General features: G+C 55.2%; 3 protein-coding genes across 3 annotated transcripts; 2 read left to right on the forward strand and 1 right to left on the reverse strand.

Annotated features, from left to right (window-relative positions):
* Positions 1-135: 135 nt before the first annotated feature.
* Positions 136-3,694, forward strand: FA10DRAFT_267269 (alpha/beta-hydrolase). The gene is made up of 6 exons (XM_025521842.1): positions 136-698; positions 782-899; positions 967-1,386; positions 1,448-2,398; positions 2,467-2,794; positions 2,862-3,694. The coding sequence occupies exons 1-6, from the start codon at positions 548-550 to the stop codon at positions 3,579-3,581; spliced, it is 2,688 nt and encodes an 895-aa protein (XP_025378037.1). The 5' UTR covers positions 136-547; the 3' UTR covers positions 3,582-3,694.
* Positions 3,695-8,511: 4,817 nt separating this feature from the next.
* FA10DRAFT_267272 (kinase-like protein) lies at positions 8,512-12,110 on the forward strand. The gene has a single exon (XM_025521843.1). The coding sequence runs from the start codon at positions 8,997-8,999 to the stop codon at positions 11,730-11,732; it is 2,736 nt and encodes a 911-aa protein (XP_025378038.1). The 5' UTR covers positions 8,512-8,996; the 3' UTR covers positions 11,733-12,110.
* Positions 12,111-12,128: 18 nt separating this feature from the next.
* Positions 12,129-13,712, reverse strand: FA10DRAFT_279862 (RnaseH-domain-containing protein). Its single transcript, XM_025523576.1, has 4 exons — positions 13,611-13,712; positions 13,071-13,545; positions 12,928-13,009; positions 12,129-12,861 (listed from the first exon to the last, which is right to left on the reverse strand). The coding sequence occupies exons 1-4, from the start codon at positions 13,670-13,672 to the stop codon at positions 12,368-12,370; spliced, it is 1,113 nt and encodes a 370-aa protein (XP_025378039.1). The 5' UTR covers positions 13,673-13,712; the 3' UTR covers positions 12,129-12,367.
* Between the last annotated feature and the right edge of the window lie 28 nt (positions 13,713-13,740).

Consider the following 13,740-nt stretch of genomic DNA (forward strand, 5'->3'; position numbering starts at 1 on the left):
CCTCTTCGCCGTCATCTGTGCGGTACGCATATCTTTTGACGGCAAGACGGCGCTGACCACGTGGCCGCCTGGGACGGGCCCTGAACTTACTGCACTACGCTCAGGCCATGTCAAGGCGCTGGTATCTCGAACGCTCTTTCACACGTCTGACGCACCAAAAGACGACCAAAGTCTCTTTGAATCGTCAACTTGTCCCGTCGTCAACTTGTCCGTCTCGAGGAGGTCAAGTTGAGCCGCACAAGTCAAGGAAAGAGGAAACACGCGTAGGAGGAGTTTGAGCAGCAGTTGAACCTCGGCCGCGCTGCACTCAATTTTCACGTTGACCTCGCAGACGGGCGCTGCATCGGGCCTGATCAATCGGGAACAGGCGCACTCAATTAGCCGGTGTAATTGCCCAGCTCCTTTCTCCCTTCCTTTGGACCATCTCTCTTCGACTTTTGCGAAAGCAGGGAACGGACTTGGACAGACTGTCGCAATTGCCGGCGCTGTCTCGTCGTTCGTTTGCAACACACATTCACCGCTGGTCACGCAGGAGGTTTGAAGGCCCATGATTGACCACCTCCTGGGCCGGCCCTCGACGGGGCTCAAGCGCCTCCAAGTGCTGCTCGTCCTAGCATTCTGGGGCTGGGTCCTGGGCAAAGGGCCTCGAGATGGACCTAAAAAGCTGCCTTTAGCTCGCCGGCTGAACCAATACGCATGTGAGTGGCATCGCACATGCACCACTCTTATTTGCTCGTGTACTGATAGATAACGACGTCCGCGCGATAATGACACCCAACAGCACGCTTCTCGCCATGGCAGATCTTTGTCTTTTCCCTCACGAGCGTCTATGCGATCAGGCATCTGGACGCCCTGGCAGGCTTTGGTGCGCCCGAGCCCCTGGCGAGGATGTACTCTCGGTGGGTACTTGCGCTTGGATACGGCACCACCTCTTTGCTCTCTCTGCTGACACTGTACGGACAAAAGCCCATTCTACCGGGTCACATGGATCGTCACTGCCCTCGATGCAGGCTTCGCTACTGCCATGACGATCAAGCCGCAGTGGCTGCGCGACCTCGCCTCCATGGTCTTTTCGGGCTACTACCTCGTGTATGCAAACGAGGCAGAGGAGAAGCTGCGCAAGTTCCGCGCCTTTTGCACAATTGAGATGATGCGAGCCACCTGGCACAAGACGACGAATCCGTACATTCGAGCAGTCACTTGGATCCATCGTCCGCGATTGCCCGTTGCGAGACCCATCCTCCTGCCGAGACCCGAGATCGGACCCCATGCAAAGCGGCCCACAAGAGCCTGGCTGTTCTATGCAAAGGAAGAGAGATATCTACAGGACGAGGACGAGCTCGTCATTGACTTTTGTGGCGGCGGCTTCGTGTGCATGGACCCGAGGTCAGTCGGCAGATGAGATGCTTCAATGACCCAGATTCGCATGGCTGACCACAAACAACAGACATCACGAGGAGCGGCTTCGTCAGGTCGCCAAGGAGGTCCAGAGGCCTGTCCTCGCCATCGACTACTGCAAGGCTCCCGAGTACCCCTACCCGTATGCCCTCGAGGAGTGCTTCGATGTCTACCGGAGCCTGCACGAGTCTGGCGGTCGTGGCCTGGGCATGTCGGGGCGCTCCTCGTTCCGTACGATTCTGACGGGCGACAGCGCCGGTGGTAATCTTGCCGCCGCTGTCATGCTCAAGATCCTCGAGTACCCACAACCCGGCATCAAGCAAGCATATGCTGCACGTTCGGCAGCCATCGGTGGCGGTGTCGACCTCAAGCCGCCAGCGCTCAAGAAGCCAATCTCCATGGTCCTCGTCTACCCCAGCCTCAATTTTGCGTACACGTCCTGGATGAAGCCAGAGCATCTCAATGTCCTGCGACAGCAGAGCGAAGTCAATCTCCAGTCGCTTGAACCCAAACGAGGAAGTCCGCTGAAGAGGGAGGTGACGCCGAGCAACAAGGGCAGAACCTCCGGGACGGCAGTGACGTCTGCGACGCAGAGGGCAGCGTCCAAAAGGAGCTACACGTCACTGGCTGGCCACGCAGAGCTGCACCTGGTGGAGCGGGCAAGAATGGCCGAGGCTGAGCCAGGCTCCCCTGACGATGGCTCGTTGCGGTCCAGTGACAGCAGACAGCAGGCCGTCACCTCTTCGTGGCTCGGTCGCATCGAGGGCGACGAGGTCGACGAGTTTCCAAGGCCGAGCGACTCAGAGAGAACCGCCGCGGCCGAGCGGGAGGAGCAGCAGAAGCGGCTGCAGGCTACGGCAGAAAAGATGGACATGGAGCTGGAGGAGAAGCAAAAGAAGGCTAACATGGTCAATACCAGATTGACAATGACGAGCATGGCGGGATACTTTCAGGACCGCATCTTGACGCAGAGCATGATGAGAGCTATGGCCATCCTCTAGTGAGTGTAGAGTATCTGAACGCAAGAGCGATGAAGAAGGAAGACTTGAACTCAGGATCCAAAATCAGCATCGGACCGCGGAGTCAACCAGACTTCGACCACGACATGTACTTGTCGCCCATTGTCGCCCCTGCCCGCCTCCTCGCAGAGTTCCCGCCTGTGCTCTTCATCTGTGGAGAAAAGGATCCAATCTGCGACGACACCGTCGTCATGGCCGGACGGATCCGGCAGGCTAAGCTGGCGAAGCAAGCCGACTTGAAACGGCGAGGTGGACGCTTTGGGGAGCAGCTCCGCATGTCTGGTACCGCAAATGGAAGCAGCATCGAGGAGATGGGCAACGTTGACGACTGGGTCCAGATGCGCATCATTGAGGGCTGGTCTCACGGCTTCATGCAAGTGCGTTTCTCTTTCCATCTGCTGCCTCTGGTACCCTCGTCTGACCACAGCTTTTACTGCCCGCCAGATGTCCGCGCTGCTGGCAGAAGCCAAGCATGTAATCTCGTTTGTCGGCACCTGGATGTCCGATTCATTTGAGGACTACTACCACTGCACCCTCGATATGACCAATTCCAAACTGCAAGCCACGGGCGCGTCAACGCAGCAGCAACACGGCACGCTGCCAACTCCGTCATCGCTCGCCAAGGCTCTGGCGGAGCGACAGATCAACAAGAAGAGCTCGGCGGCCTCGATGGATGAGAACAAGGACCCGCAGCATCAGGCCAAGGGAACAAGCAAGAATTACAAAACCGAAGACGGCGAAGAAGAGGAGGACGAGGAGGAAGAAGAGCCGCTCTCGTTCACGCCAAAGGGAAGAAGATCACCGTCGGTGCAGAGCGCCGAAATAGCCCCTAACTCGGCCGTGATGAATTTGATCAAGGAGCAAAGACCTCCGGGACCCGGTGGGGCTGGGGGCGGCCGACTGCGTCCTTCTTCATTCAGCAATGCAGAACCTAGCTCGCGAGGCCTTCTGCTCCCACCCCAGAGCCCACCGTCCAGGCGGCGGCGGTCTGACGAAGCTGGCAACACGGCCGTGCAGACGTCGCTGGTGCAAGAAAGTAAGCTACTCGAACGCAGGAGACAGGACGCCCTAGGCTACATGACCGGAGGCAATGCAAACAACATCGTCGACTCAGCAGTTGCCGATTCAGGCAGCGATGACGAGGAGGAAGAGGATGATGATTGATGAATAGCGAATGACGATCTATATCAAGTGTACCATGCTCGGCTTCCCTGTTTCCCAGGCGTTTGTCACATCTCATTAGACTCCAATGTCATACCGGTATATTACCGTCACCCTCGATCCCGCGGACGCTTTTTGGCACGTGTTTTTGATTACCTCAGCATTCCACTACGCCATCCTCAATAGCATGATTTTTTTGCAGCTTTACAATGGCCCTGGACAGGTCAAAGCACCCTTAAAAGAGCGAGAGAAAAAAACGAGGTGATGGCGTAGTTGTCCTATGACCGAGTTTTTGCTGTCACGGCGTGAATTGAGTCAAAATGGGGCGATTTTGTGCTCCGCAAACGGTCATTCTGGGCGGTGTCGCCCATCTCTGCCACAGCTTTGAACCACCATAACTCTCTCCAATCACCTCTGATGCGTCCCAAAAAGCGACAGGCTCTTGCCAAGATCAACCACAATGAGTCCAGGGTTCAAGAAGCAACACAAAAGGTGCGCAATGGAGTGTCAACGGCCTTCAAAGCGGCCAAGGAGTATGGTGTCAGCCGCCAAAAGATCCTTCGACGTCTACAAGGCATTCCCTCAGCACCAGAGGCAATGAAGCTGAGGAGGAAGGTCTCTGACATGGAGGAGGAGCAACTGTGTTGGTGGATAACGCGGCGAGGCATCCTGGGGTGGGCTCCATCAAAAGACGAGCTTGAGATGCAGGCAAGCAGGGTAGCAAAATCGCCAATTGCTGCAGGGTGGGCTGATCGCTTCCTGGAGCGACACAAAGAGTTTAGCTATCGCCGTGTCAGGTCCCAGACTGAGGCAAGGATCTGGGCATTGACCTTGCCAAAGATTGAGGCATATTACAAGCTTGTAAGTAGAGTTGTGCCTTCGCTCACCAAGGGTCATGCTGAAGAAGGCCGCATTCCATTCCCAAAGCTGCAGGACACTGTTTCAGAGCGCCAATTGGGACCAGCAAACATCTTTGGGATGGACGAGACCCCCAAGTGCCCAAACAAGTCCACCAGGCAGGGGAAAAAGCGCATTGTTGTCCGTGGACGCCGCAAATCAGTGCCACCTCAAAGAGGAGGGACAGCTGATTCTTCCAAGGCCAGTGTCATCGAGACAATGTGTGCTGACAGCTCCATTCTCCCACCAACAATTGTCTTTGTTGGCAAGAACAGGAATATGGACATCCTCCAGCATGGCAAAGAGCTTGGCGATTGGACAATCGAATGGAATGCAAAGGGCTCAAATAATTGGGACGTCATGCTGCGCTGGTTCGATAACTTTGACAAGGCTACAGCAGACAAGAGGAGCCCTTCTGGGTGGCGACTGCTTATCTTCGACAACGTTGCAACGCACCTTGTTCCAGAGGTGCTACACAGAGCTGAGGAGAAAGACATCGAGATCATCACATACCCGTCAAACGCCACACATGAATTACAGCCACACAATGTCCTTGCTTTCAAGACGTACAACGACGAGCTTGAGAGCCTCAAAGAGAAGCGCCAACCACTCGGAGTGAATGCAAGCAAGCATGACTTCCTCGACATGCTCAATACAGCCCGTGAGAAAGGGATGCGCTATGACATTGTCATCGAATCATTTAAAAAGACAGGAATTTGGCCAATTGACTCTACGAAGATCCCTCAAATTCACCTTGCACCCACAGACAGAGTGTCGATTCTGGAAGAGGCAAGGCCACAGGTCCGGCTGGATGCCTTTAAAAGGAAGCTACAGGAGCTGCCTCGACAAAACGTCGACATCAAAGAAGACCTGCTAAAAATGTTCGAGCAAGAGCTGAAAGGACGTGTGCAGCAAGAGCTCGACAATGCAGGCAAAGACAGCCTCATAGATGGTCTCCGTGGCTTGCAGAAGAGGAAGACTCAAACCAGTTTCCTTTCTGAGGGCCGCCGGTGGAATACAGCGACTCAAGAGGCTCGCAATGCATCGTCAACACCTCTTTTGTCCAAGGAAAAAGGGAAGCAACGCGCAACTGAGGCAGAAATCACTGCACAAGCGTCTGAGGTTCCTCCAAAGACCACCAATTGACTCCCAAGGGCTAGTACTCTCTTTACGGACTGGTCTCCGGCTCTGCAAGACCTTGTAAAGGGATTTGTGGCCCACAATCCGCGTGGCCAAGAAATGCTAAAGTCGTTTGAGGTGGAAAATCAAGGTGCAAGCGGCTCAGGCTTTCCTAGACAGACCTGAAAATAGATCCCCTTTCAAACGTCTGTAGTGTATACTTGATGTGTCCATCCACTGTTTCACCAAATTCGAGCGCTTTATCTCTTATATTGAGTGACTTTGCCCATCAGAGAAAAAGTGATGCACGTTGACAGCATGAAATTTCGAAATCCAAGGTGGGAGGAGTACTTCAAAATTTTCTTTTTCTTGCCCGTTCTCAGCATTCTACTAAGTGAAAATTGTTCAGTCTTGGAGAGGATGCGTAGAATCATCAGTTCTACCAACACGCCAAGTTTCAAGCTACAATGCTCTTTCTGGATGCCGCAGCAGGCGTCTAAGTAAAAGCGTCCGCGGAACATTTTTTCAATTAGTAACGTCCGCGGGATGCCACGCGACGGTATTTTTGTCACCAACGCTGTCACGTGTCTGTCATGCACGCCAAGCACAACGCGTTCTAACAGCAGACGTTTTTCTGGCAGCCAAACGCCGGATCGATTGAAAGGCATACCGCAAGATTGCAAAGCTTGCTCCCTCGGCTAGCATCGCTTACCTCCACGAGCGTCGTTGCGTGCGGGCGTGCGTCATCTGGTATGGCTGCTCGCCGGCTTCGTCATCTAAGGACGCGTCGCGGCAACCTCCGCTGGTGGCAAGGGCAGGAAAAATCTGACATGTCTCGTAGGATGCACGGGGTACACAGCGGGCCGGATAGAAAAGACAGGGTCTTTCTCCTCAGAAAAAAAGGGTCCCTTCCCGCACGGGTTCTTGTGGCATGCACTTTGAGCTTAATTTTCCTCTTTTTTTTAGGCATGCAAGGGGGAGCGCTAAAAAGTCCGTTTTTTATTATTAATGGTCCTTTCTTCACACCCCGTTGAAAGAGTAAGGAAAGAGGCAGAGCGTGGGATTGGGACGGGGAGGTGGGAAGGTGGTGAACATAAGAGCTCCTTTCTTCCGGCGTCAAGCCTGAGCAGTGGGAGATGAAGGCGGGAAGAGCCAAGCGGTGGACCAAGTCTGCGGCACTGCTACGCATATATGCTTCCGGTCCGGTATGCAATGCTCTGCATCCGTTCCTATTACCTCTCCCGACTCGGGTCAATCAATCAATAGCAATACACACACAAGCCACCCAAGCAACCATTTCGATAGCCTCCTTGCATTCTTCCAAGGTCATCGAGATATCGAGATGCCTGGTGATATTTGCCGGCAGCAAGCAACTTCTACCTCTGTCAAAGCTCTGCTGCACAAGCAACGATCTGGGACGAACACCGAGGCAGGTACAGACAGCACGGGTGTTCACTTGACTCTCGATCTGGGTTGCCGTGTCTTGTTTCAAGCCCCCCTTCCATTCTGTGCTGTCACAACTTTGTGGCCATCGATCGAGCAATCCGTAGGAACGCGCGACGCGCAACGCGTTCTTCTGGTGTTATTTTACTGAGATTGATTCAAATGTAACAAAGGTGGCCCATTGCCTCAAGTCTGCTCCAGGTGCTGAGGCGACAACCTCTAGAGGAAGAGGAGCTGGGTCGGAGATTGTTCCATCCTGATATGAAAAAGGCCGAACCGTGCGATGGGAACGTTCAAGGGTCTTCACGCGCTAGCTGGTAGTATTGGAAACACCGGCTAGGAGTAAGGTGAGTAATAAAGTGCAAATAATACGTGATTCAGCACATGCGCGAGGTCAGAGGTGGCGGAGGATGAAGCGGCTGCACAGTGCTATCTCGAGTGGCGAGTGGCAAAGAGGTACGTGGTACGATCGAAACGGACTGGTACATCGCCTCCGTGCGTACCTGCTCTGACATGTAAAGAAAGCAATAATGGAGGAGCAAAGGCGGGATGTGCTGTGACATTTGACGGGGCAAATCCGGCAAAGTCACACAGCGATGTTGCGCCCGCATTGCCCTTTCCCTGAAATCGAATCCGATCCGCATGGCTCGTTTCTCTCTCCCCTGACCAAAACGCTTTATTTTTATTTCGTCGATTTCTGTATGTGCACCTCGGGTCGCGTTTTTCTTTTCAGACGAGAGAGGAGCGTCGATCTCGATCTCGATCCTCCTCTGGACCGCTTCACAAGTCGCCTTTCTTCATCGACACCATCATCGTGCGTTCCAACAACTTCATCGATCGCCTGCTAAACAACAGTCAAGTAGCAACCATTTAGGAAGCTCGAGCAACGATTTCTCGGCCCTCATTAGTACGACTATTCTCGTAGAGGTGCTTGTTCTTCCCCGCCACCTGAGCCCCCTCCCCCCTCGCTCTCTTACGCCCAATTCGGCCCTTCGCAAACGACAACATCTTCTTTTTCCCCATCTCAGCGTTGAGCTCGACTTGCCTGCACGACTGGTCGCTGCAGCCGCGTCGCATCCTCCCATTCTTTGTGAGTACCCTGCAGCGGCGGGTGGATAGATTTTAGAAGTCAGACGCGACGCAGCCTTTCGCTATTCCACGTTAAGAGCACAATATGAACACAAGACGCGGCGAAAGAGCCCCGCTCAGCTGTCGTCGTCTTGTGGCGAAGACGGTCCTTCTTCTTCTCATCGCCGATGATGACGTCTGCTTAGAAAGGCTTGGAGCTCTCGGCGACCCCTCGGACCATGGACAATCCATTCTGCGTTGGACGCTCAAGCAGACGTACGCGTAGCGAGCGTCCTGCGGGGCAAAGACAGCATTGTCACATTTTTTAATTTTTTCCCACCCAACCTCGTATTATTATTGGATTTGGACGCACCCAATCATTCCTCCGCTGTCCAGCGAGCTTGTCGCTAAGACGAGGGACGGAGATTGATGCGCCCTCCTGGTCATGCGCCATGCACCTTTCGGATTTCTCCTTGGTCTTTACCCCTCCCCCTTCTCTCCCTCTATAGAGCCTGGCGCCAATTTGGAGACCAGAGAGACGCAGCCCCCTTTTTGTTTCGCGCATCCCGTTCCGAAGCACGCATTGGTCCCTTACCACCGCTTACTTATCAATTACTGGCCGCTGGCGCTGACATGGCCGTCGTCCTCCTCTCTTTAGTTTTGATCCAGTGACATCTTTCCTTCGCCATGGATACAAACATTCATCATCCTGGCCTGCCAGGCGATGTGACAATGCGCTCGGCCAGCGCCGAAGGCTTCGCTCTCCAGCAACACATTTTTTCTCCCCAGCCCGACAAGCAAACAGGCAACGAGCAGCCAGCATTCCACCCTCACGTTCTTCACCGTCATCCCGACGACATTTACAGACGCGATTCTGCAAAGATTACTTGGATGCCCTCCGACGAGGAAGAGGAAGAGGAGGAAGACGACGACGGCGCAATGGACTGCGACGACGTAGACGTTTCGCTCCGTGACGCGCGAAGTGCACGTCCTAGGCATGGCTCTTCCCTCTCGAACAGCTCCCTCGACTCTGGGTCGTCTGGCTCGCCTATCGACAGCCAATACATCGAGGAACCTGAACTGTCGCAATCATTTGGATCAACGAAGAGCTTCGACGTCATGACGCCCATTCGCAACCAGGCCATGACTTCTGCTCCATCCTCGTCTGCCAACGTCCTGACGCCCTCGCCGGTCTCCCGCTTCCAGTCATCCGACGCCACCGTGCAGGACCGCCTCTCGAATTTCTCTTTTGGCAGCGTCAGCCCTCGGGTCGGAAGCAGTCAAACCTTGTCGCCAAGCATGCGCCCTGCGGCCCTTGCTACTTCGCCCCTCGGGAGCGAGCAAAGCACCAGCTACGCCACTGCTGATAAGCACGCTACCAACGACCACACAGAGGCTGTTAACCACGCAAAGCTGGGCGACGTGCTGGGCTTGAAGCTTACCCCGACCTCTCCGGACCACAGCTGTGTTTCAGGAGCAGACGCGCAAAGCCCAAAGACAATGACAACCAACAACCGCCAGAACAACAATACGGCCACAATTCGCCTTGCCGGCGGCCGGAACCCACCTCCCGGCCTCGCGGGGAGACTCAAGATCAGCCTGCCTCCCCCCTCGCTGTCATCTGCATTCAACAATCCAAACGCCCCACAGACGCCAGGCGGTCATATCGCCAGCGGTGCCAGGGATGGCGCGGCCCATGGTGCTACCCCCGTTAGTCCCTTTGAGCCGCCCACGCCTCTCTGCGGCCCCATGGGCAACAAAATCTCTCCCTATTTTCCATCGTCATCGACCTCGTCTCAGCCACGTCCGTCGGTGAGGCCTCAGCAAACGCACAGGCAGAGCATGCCGGTCATCACACCCATCCGTGTTCAGCCCTCGACAAGGCGACCACAGCAGATGCAGCGCAACGGTTCGATGGGCTTGTCACCGCTATCATCGGAGTTTGCCGCTGTCAGCATGAAGAAGGTCAACAGCACAAAGGGCACTGCCTCGGAGGTCAGCCGCGACGCTAGCAGCCACGTCTCGGACGGTGGCGAGAGCAGCGCAGAGAGCAGCCAAGGCAGTCAGGCATCTGTCTCGACGACGGCCTCTTCAACTTCGACGCTTCTCACTCCTCCTTACTCGCCATTTCAACAGTCCAAGCCTCTGTTGCCACCAGAGTATGACATGTCCCTGGACCGGCAACAGAGCTGGAACAGCTCCACGAGTAATGTCAGCGCAACGAGCAGCAACTCCGGCATGAAAAAGCGCAACACCGGTGGCTCTGATTCTTCGGTCGGTGCATCGAGGACAAAGCCCAAGACGACGGCAAAGATGGCTCCATACCCAATCAACCGTGAGAACTCACCTGCCAGGTCGCCACCGCCGTCGCAGCAATCTGCCCCTCGCCTGGCCCCAACGCCTGTGCAGAATGCCGCCTCGTCGCTGCTCAAAGACCGCATCAAGCCTGCTATCGCAGCTCCACCCATGGAGAAATCCATGTCGGAATCGGCGGTACCCAAGACAGTCTCTGGTCGCCACTTGGCCAACCGCAGACTACACCCCGTCTTCAGCAGCAACTACACCTTGGGCGATGAGTTGGGAAGCGGTGGCTTCGGTTTCGTCGTCAGGGCTACGAGGGATCGTGACGGCATGCCAGTCGCGGTCAAATTTATCTGGAAGAACAAGGTGCCCACCCACGGATGGGTTCGCGACCAGGATCTGGGCGTGATCCCGATGGAGGCATTTGTGCTCAAGGCCGTCGACCACCCATGTGTCGTCAAGTTCGTCGACCTTTTCGACGATGACGAGTTCTTCTACCTCATCATGGAGCACCACGGCTCGCCTTGGAAGGCTGGTGGGCAGCAGCAACCTCAGGACAAGGACGAGGGCGTTGCAGTCGATAAGTCGGCAAATCTTCCATCGTCGCCTCCCGCAGCTCCCTTGATGCAGCAGTCCAAGTCGCAGCCGTGTGCCGCTAAGCCGCTCGAATCGCCTAAACTTGCCGTCTTTCCTCCAGAGAGCAACGTGGCGACGCCTGTCTCGATGGAGGAGAAGCCGGTTCGTCCACCCCAAGCGATCGCCATGGAGCGACGATCGTCGTGCGACCTGTTTGAATGCATTGAACAACACTCGCGCCTACCTGAAGACAAGGCTCAGTGGGTCTTTGCGCAAGTCGTCGAGGCCGTCTACCACCTGGATCGTAAGGGCATTTATCACCGTGACATCAAGGACGAAAACTGTGTCGTCGACAGCGATTTCAACGTCAAGCTCATCGACTTTGGCTCGGCCGTTGTTACCGACATCCGCAAGCCCACGCCATACTTCAACCGCTTCTTTGGCACAATGACTTTCGCCAGCTCCGAGATCCTTCAAGGAAAGCAGTACAGAGCACCTCATGCAGAGATGTGGAGCCTGGGCGTCTTGCTCAGCATCCTCCTCAGCGGCGAGTGCCCCTTCCCCGATCCGACGTCGGCCATTCGCGGCAAGCTTCCCACGCCTAAGGGCAACTGGAACCGAGACGCTTTCGCGATCCTTCAGGCATGCCTCGACGTTGACCCTGAGAGGCGCGCAACAATCAAGGAGGTCCGCGAGCACCCGTGGGTGGCACAAGCTTGGAAGAGGCAAGGTGTCTCCCGCCCCAATTGATTTTGCAGTCATTGCCTCGTGCAACGACAAGCAATCCACCACCAAACAATCTTTGACTCGGACAATTGTGTATATCCCGGCTCTTTTACGACCATTAACGATCACGCCTCGGCCTAATTTCTCTCGCCCACGGTCATGACTTCGCCTAACTTATTAACGACCTGGCGTCCACACCCCCCACACACGATCCCCTCCTTCTTCTTTGTTCATATCTGTATCCATATTGTCAAGTTTCCGCCTTGGCGTCCCAGTCTCCGCATTCGCAGCAGCAGCATCAGTCACTCCCTTCCACTTCCGCCGAGACCTGATAGAGATGGCAAAATAGCTGGTTCTGTTCTTGCATCTCCTCTAAAAACTATTTCGATGAGAATACACCTGATCTTGAATCATTCGCTTGTCATTGGAGGTGATTTGTCATTGAGGACCTTCTGTTTGCTATTGATACAAAAGTAGTAGTAAGTAGCTCGTGCGATGTCGCAGTTGCTCAACGCCACCATCGTCGTCTTGTTACAAGTCTATAGACAGAATGTGCGAAAGCGGATGGGATGCGTCTTCTTCTCGGGAGGAGGGTGGAGGAGCTGAGGATGATGAACGAAGAGTGATGAGAAGAGAGGAAATGGAAAACAGAGAGAGGTTTACACTTCGACTTGATCCCAATCGACGCCGCCATCGTCTTCCTCTGCCACGTTCAAGACATCTTTGTCCTTCTCTGCCTCTGCTGCAGCCACTTTCTCCTCTGCCTGTGGCAGAAGGATTCCTGCCTTTTCTCGAGCCTTCTCCACACTGACGCCGGCCTTGGTCCAAAGATCAATCACGGTTCTCTGCCTCTTCCTGTCCCCACCGCTTCCTTCATCGTCCGATACCGGCGGCTCGTGTTCTACCCACATGTCACGCGGAATCGCAGCTTTAGCAGCGCCTGCTACCGCGAGCCGGTCTGCCATTTCGTTTCCATGATTCCGATTGTGGCCCTTGACATAGACGAGCTTCGGTCTATGTAGTCGGGACGCCATCTCGTGTTCGAGGCGACGGATGAGGTCTTTGTTGAGCACCGGTGAAGCACCGCTACCGGCCTTTGCAGGACGACGTTGCCATTTGTTGCGTCGCCAGGCGTGTTGCCATACCGTGATGGCTGCGTGAAAGAACCTCAGTGGAAGGGAAAACGGGCGAAAAGGGGGACAAGGATAGAGAGACTCACCATTAATGGCGTACTGACTGTCTGTATAAAGCGTCATTTTTGCATCCTTGTCCGGACAGAGTTGGACCGCCTTGATGAGCGCCTGCCGTCCTCGTCTCTGTTAAGCATTCACGGAGCGTGTCAAAGGTCATACAACAACCCACCATCAGCTCAGCCCGATTGTTTGTCTGAAGCTCCCCATCTAAACGCTCGCTGACGTTCAACCCGTGCACATCGCTCGTCTGGTCCTCATCTCCTTCGGGCCAGTAGACGCCGTAGCCTGCCGCGGCTCCCTTTTGGCCATTGTGGGACGAAGCCCCGTCAGTGTAGACCTCGATTACGCGGACGCCGTCCTCCGTCTCTTCAGACTCGGCGAGAGGCTGCGTGGGCGAGGAGGCCAGTCGACATCGAGCGATGCTCCCGCTCGCTCCCAAAAGCGGTGCTGCGCCAGCAGACTTGACAAGCTCTTTAGGAGAAGCTTGCTCCTCGCGAGGCCGCTTCAAAGAGCTTGACGAGGCCGCCAAAGATGAAGAAGCTGGCGCTGCTTCTCCTCGGACGAAAGCCTCGGCCTCCTCGTTGGAGGAAAACTTCTTGTAGCGCGCACCGGGGAAGTGGTCGACCTGCTGCTTGCACTCGTCCCTGTATATATGACCACAGACGTTTAAGTATAGACTCAGTAAGCCAATGCCTGAAGGGGGGCTCACCACGTGCGGAAGACCCCCGTTTTGCGGCCCTGCTGTACCGCATAGAAGCTCGCCTTCGCCATAGGCCGGCGAGGTCGAGATTGTTTGTTGGTGTAGAAGATGTGGACGCGTCAAACACGAGCTCAAAATC

Source organism: Acaromyces ingoldii (assembly GCF_003144295.1).
Source record: "Acaromyces ingoldii strain MCA 4198 unplaced genomic scaffold FA10scaffold_3, whole genome shotgun sequence".
NCBI lineage: Eukaryota > Fungi > Basidiomycota > Exobasidiomycetes > Exobasidiales > Cryptobasidiaceae > Acaromyces > Acaromyces ingoldii.